At 37.8% G+C, this 2,359-nt stretch overlaps 1 protein-coding gene across 1 annotated transcript in view; it reads right to left on the reverse strand.

Moving 5' to 3' along the window:
• The window catches only part of PIGU (phosphatidylinositol glycan anchor biosynthesis, class U), a gene marked incomplete at both ends in the record, with an annotated part of 11,741 nt that extends 10,175 nt beyond the window's left edge, over positions 1–1,566 (reverse strand). The window contains 2 exons of the mRNA XM_010291957.1: positions 95–154; positions 1,471–1,566. Coding sequence (XP_010290259.1) covers positions 95–154; positions 1,471–1,566 — 156 coding nt within the window. The remainder of the gene's footprint in view (positions 1–94; positions 155–1,470) is intronic.
• Positions 1,567–2,359: the final 793 nt, after the last annotated feature.

The raw sequence follows: 2,359 nt of genomic DNA on the forward strand, positions 1-2,359 counted from the left end.
GAAGGTCCCCGATTCTTGCAGGAGTAAAAGGAAAGTCACACTCAGTATTTCACATAATGGGACCTTTCAAGAGGTGTTTTCCAGGAGTGCTTACCATGAACACCAATTCAGCGTATTCGATCAGGAAATGGAAGAGATATATTATCAGTGGGGTCTAAAAGAGAGCAGAAGGAAAACCCATGTCAAATACTGTCCAGATAAAACAACTGGCAGTTTAATGAGAAAAATGGAGTAGTACTATGAGAGATTGAGAAAGGCAATTTTCCTTAGCCTCTTCTACAACGCTGTTACTTTGGAGTAAAGTGATTAAACAAACCACACTTACTGGTCTTTTTCCTTGCAAAGTTCTCAATAGATTTCATAAAAAACACCACCAACTTTGAAAATTATGTTCTATCCCAACTTTTCAATTCTACTAGCATAGTGGTAGAGTTACAGTAGAAAGCATAAAAAGAACAGCTTTAGAAAACAATTGTTTCTAAAGAACCTGTTTTTTCAGGTTGTTTGCAGGTACTTTTGAAAGTATTTCCTACACAGCTGGTTTCATTGTTTACCCTGTTGTTTAGATGAGTCTTTTATAAAGCAAAAAGAAAGCATGTTAAAAACATAAAGTGGTAGGACTATAGTCCTATCATCCTCTTACTCCCACAGCTTTTCCCTTCTAGGATAACAGGAAGAGCATGTTTCTGAATTATTCCCTTGACAGAAAAGCTTAATCTGGAGGTACTATTTACATGGTGTAAATTCAGTCTTCACTGTGAGAAAATACATTTCTTTTGAAATACTTTTAAAATAATGTGACGGTATAAATAAGCACGGGAAAATATTCCACAGAGTCTGGGAGAAAACTGGGTTTAAAGAAGGAGAATTTACTGAAGAGAAACAAGTTTTCAGAGGTATACAAAGTATCTGCCTCACCCTTAGGTGACACTATGTATAAGTGTACCTTCATATCAGTAAGGCCACTCAAGAGCATGAAAATTCCACAGGTGCTTAAGTGTTTGGAGGAACAAGGTGTTTTCAAGATGAGGAATAAATGTACCACATGCGTGTGCTAATGTTAATATTTCTGCAAATACAGAAACTCAAGATGCTGCTATCCAGTAAAATTGTGTTCAGACTCACAATGACACTGTCTCTCCCTCCTCTGGCTTCTGCTGACAGAAACATCTGGATGTGAACACAGTATTTTACTTATTACAGATTTCCCCTATTTCAGACTCTCCTTATGCAGTAATAAATATTATCACGTCTATCATCTGCACAGCAACGAGTTATTCTGTGACAAACTGCATTTCCTCATTGTGCTAGTCACTACATACACAACCATTGCACAGACAACCACATGACTCCAAGTTCTCTGAAGTCTTTGGGACAAGGCAGGTCCTCAGCCTTTCCCAGTCTGTGGGCAATAAGACTAAGAAACATGCCACTTGAGTATCATGTTTAAAATGAAGCATGCATACCGACCTCATGAAAAATAGCTCCAGAATACGGTGAGACCCCTAAATCCAGCAGAGCTAATCCTTCGACCACTGAAACATACAAAACACCTGCATTAGAATCCTGTAATGTGGGAAGAGAAAAATCTCATTATGGTAAAACTATAGTTTTTAAAACACTCATGCTCATAAGAATCTCACATTGACTCACCACGTGAATGCATGATGTAAAGTCTCACAAAGCCAACGACCAGCTAGAATTGATTGTTTTCTTACTTCTGCCATGCAAATTTCTTTAGTAACTGAATGGTCAGTTGTAATCTATTTATTTGTTTCAGCTAAAAATTTTATAGCTGAAATGTTTTGCACTTAACTATATATAAATCACATGTATGGTATTTACTGATTTTAAGTGACCTATTATGTGATACCTGTTATCTACGCTGGAGAAATACTTCATTCTAAGACGACAAATCATGACACAATGTACAATTTGAACTATTTTGCCTAATTAGATGTAGAGAGACCTGAATCATCCAAAACCACAATAAAGAGCAGAAATGAATACATATTACCAGGCAAAGCTAAAAGCTTTATCTGTTGTTAAAACTCCCTGACATTCTGCAGCCTTAATTCAAATCCTTTGCAATGATGTAATTACAGCTTGCACTGCAACATGTGCATATGTTTTTCCATAGGATCTCCACCTTCCTGAGCACAAAGATGCTTTCCCTGCGGACTGAGCAGCATATGCAGTAAAAGAAACTATGGGAAATAGATCCATGTGTTGAGAGGGAGATGAGGCAGGAGACCGCAGGAAGCAACAAAAGGTTCTCAGTTCAGCAATATGCTGGAGACATAGATTATGTCTCTGCCACAAAGCTCCCGTATGATGGCAGCCCAGACTTTTCAAGGTG

This window comes from Phaethon lepturus, unplaced genomic scaffold (assembly GCF_000687285.1).
Source record: "Phaethon lepturus isolate BGI_N335 unplaced genomic scaffold, ASM68728v1 scaffold41697, whole genome shotgun sequence".
Classification (NCBI taxonomy): Eukaryota; Metazoa; Chordata; class Aves; order Phaethontiformes; family Phaethontidae; genus Phaethon; species Phaethon lepturus.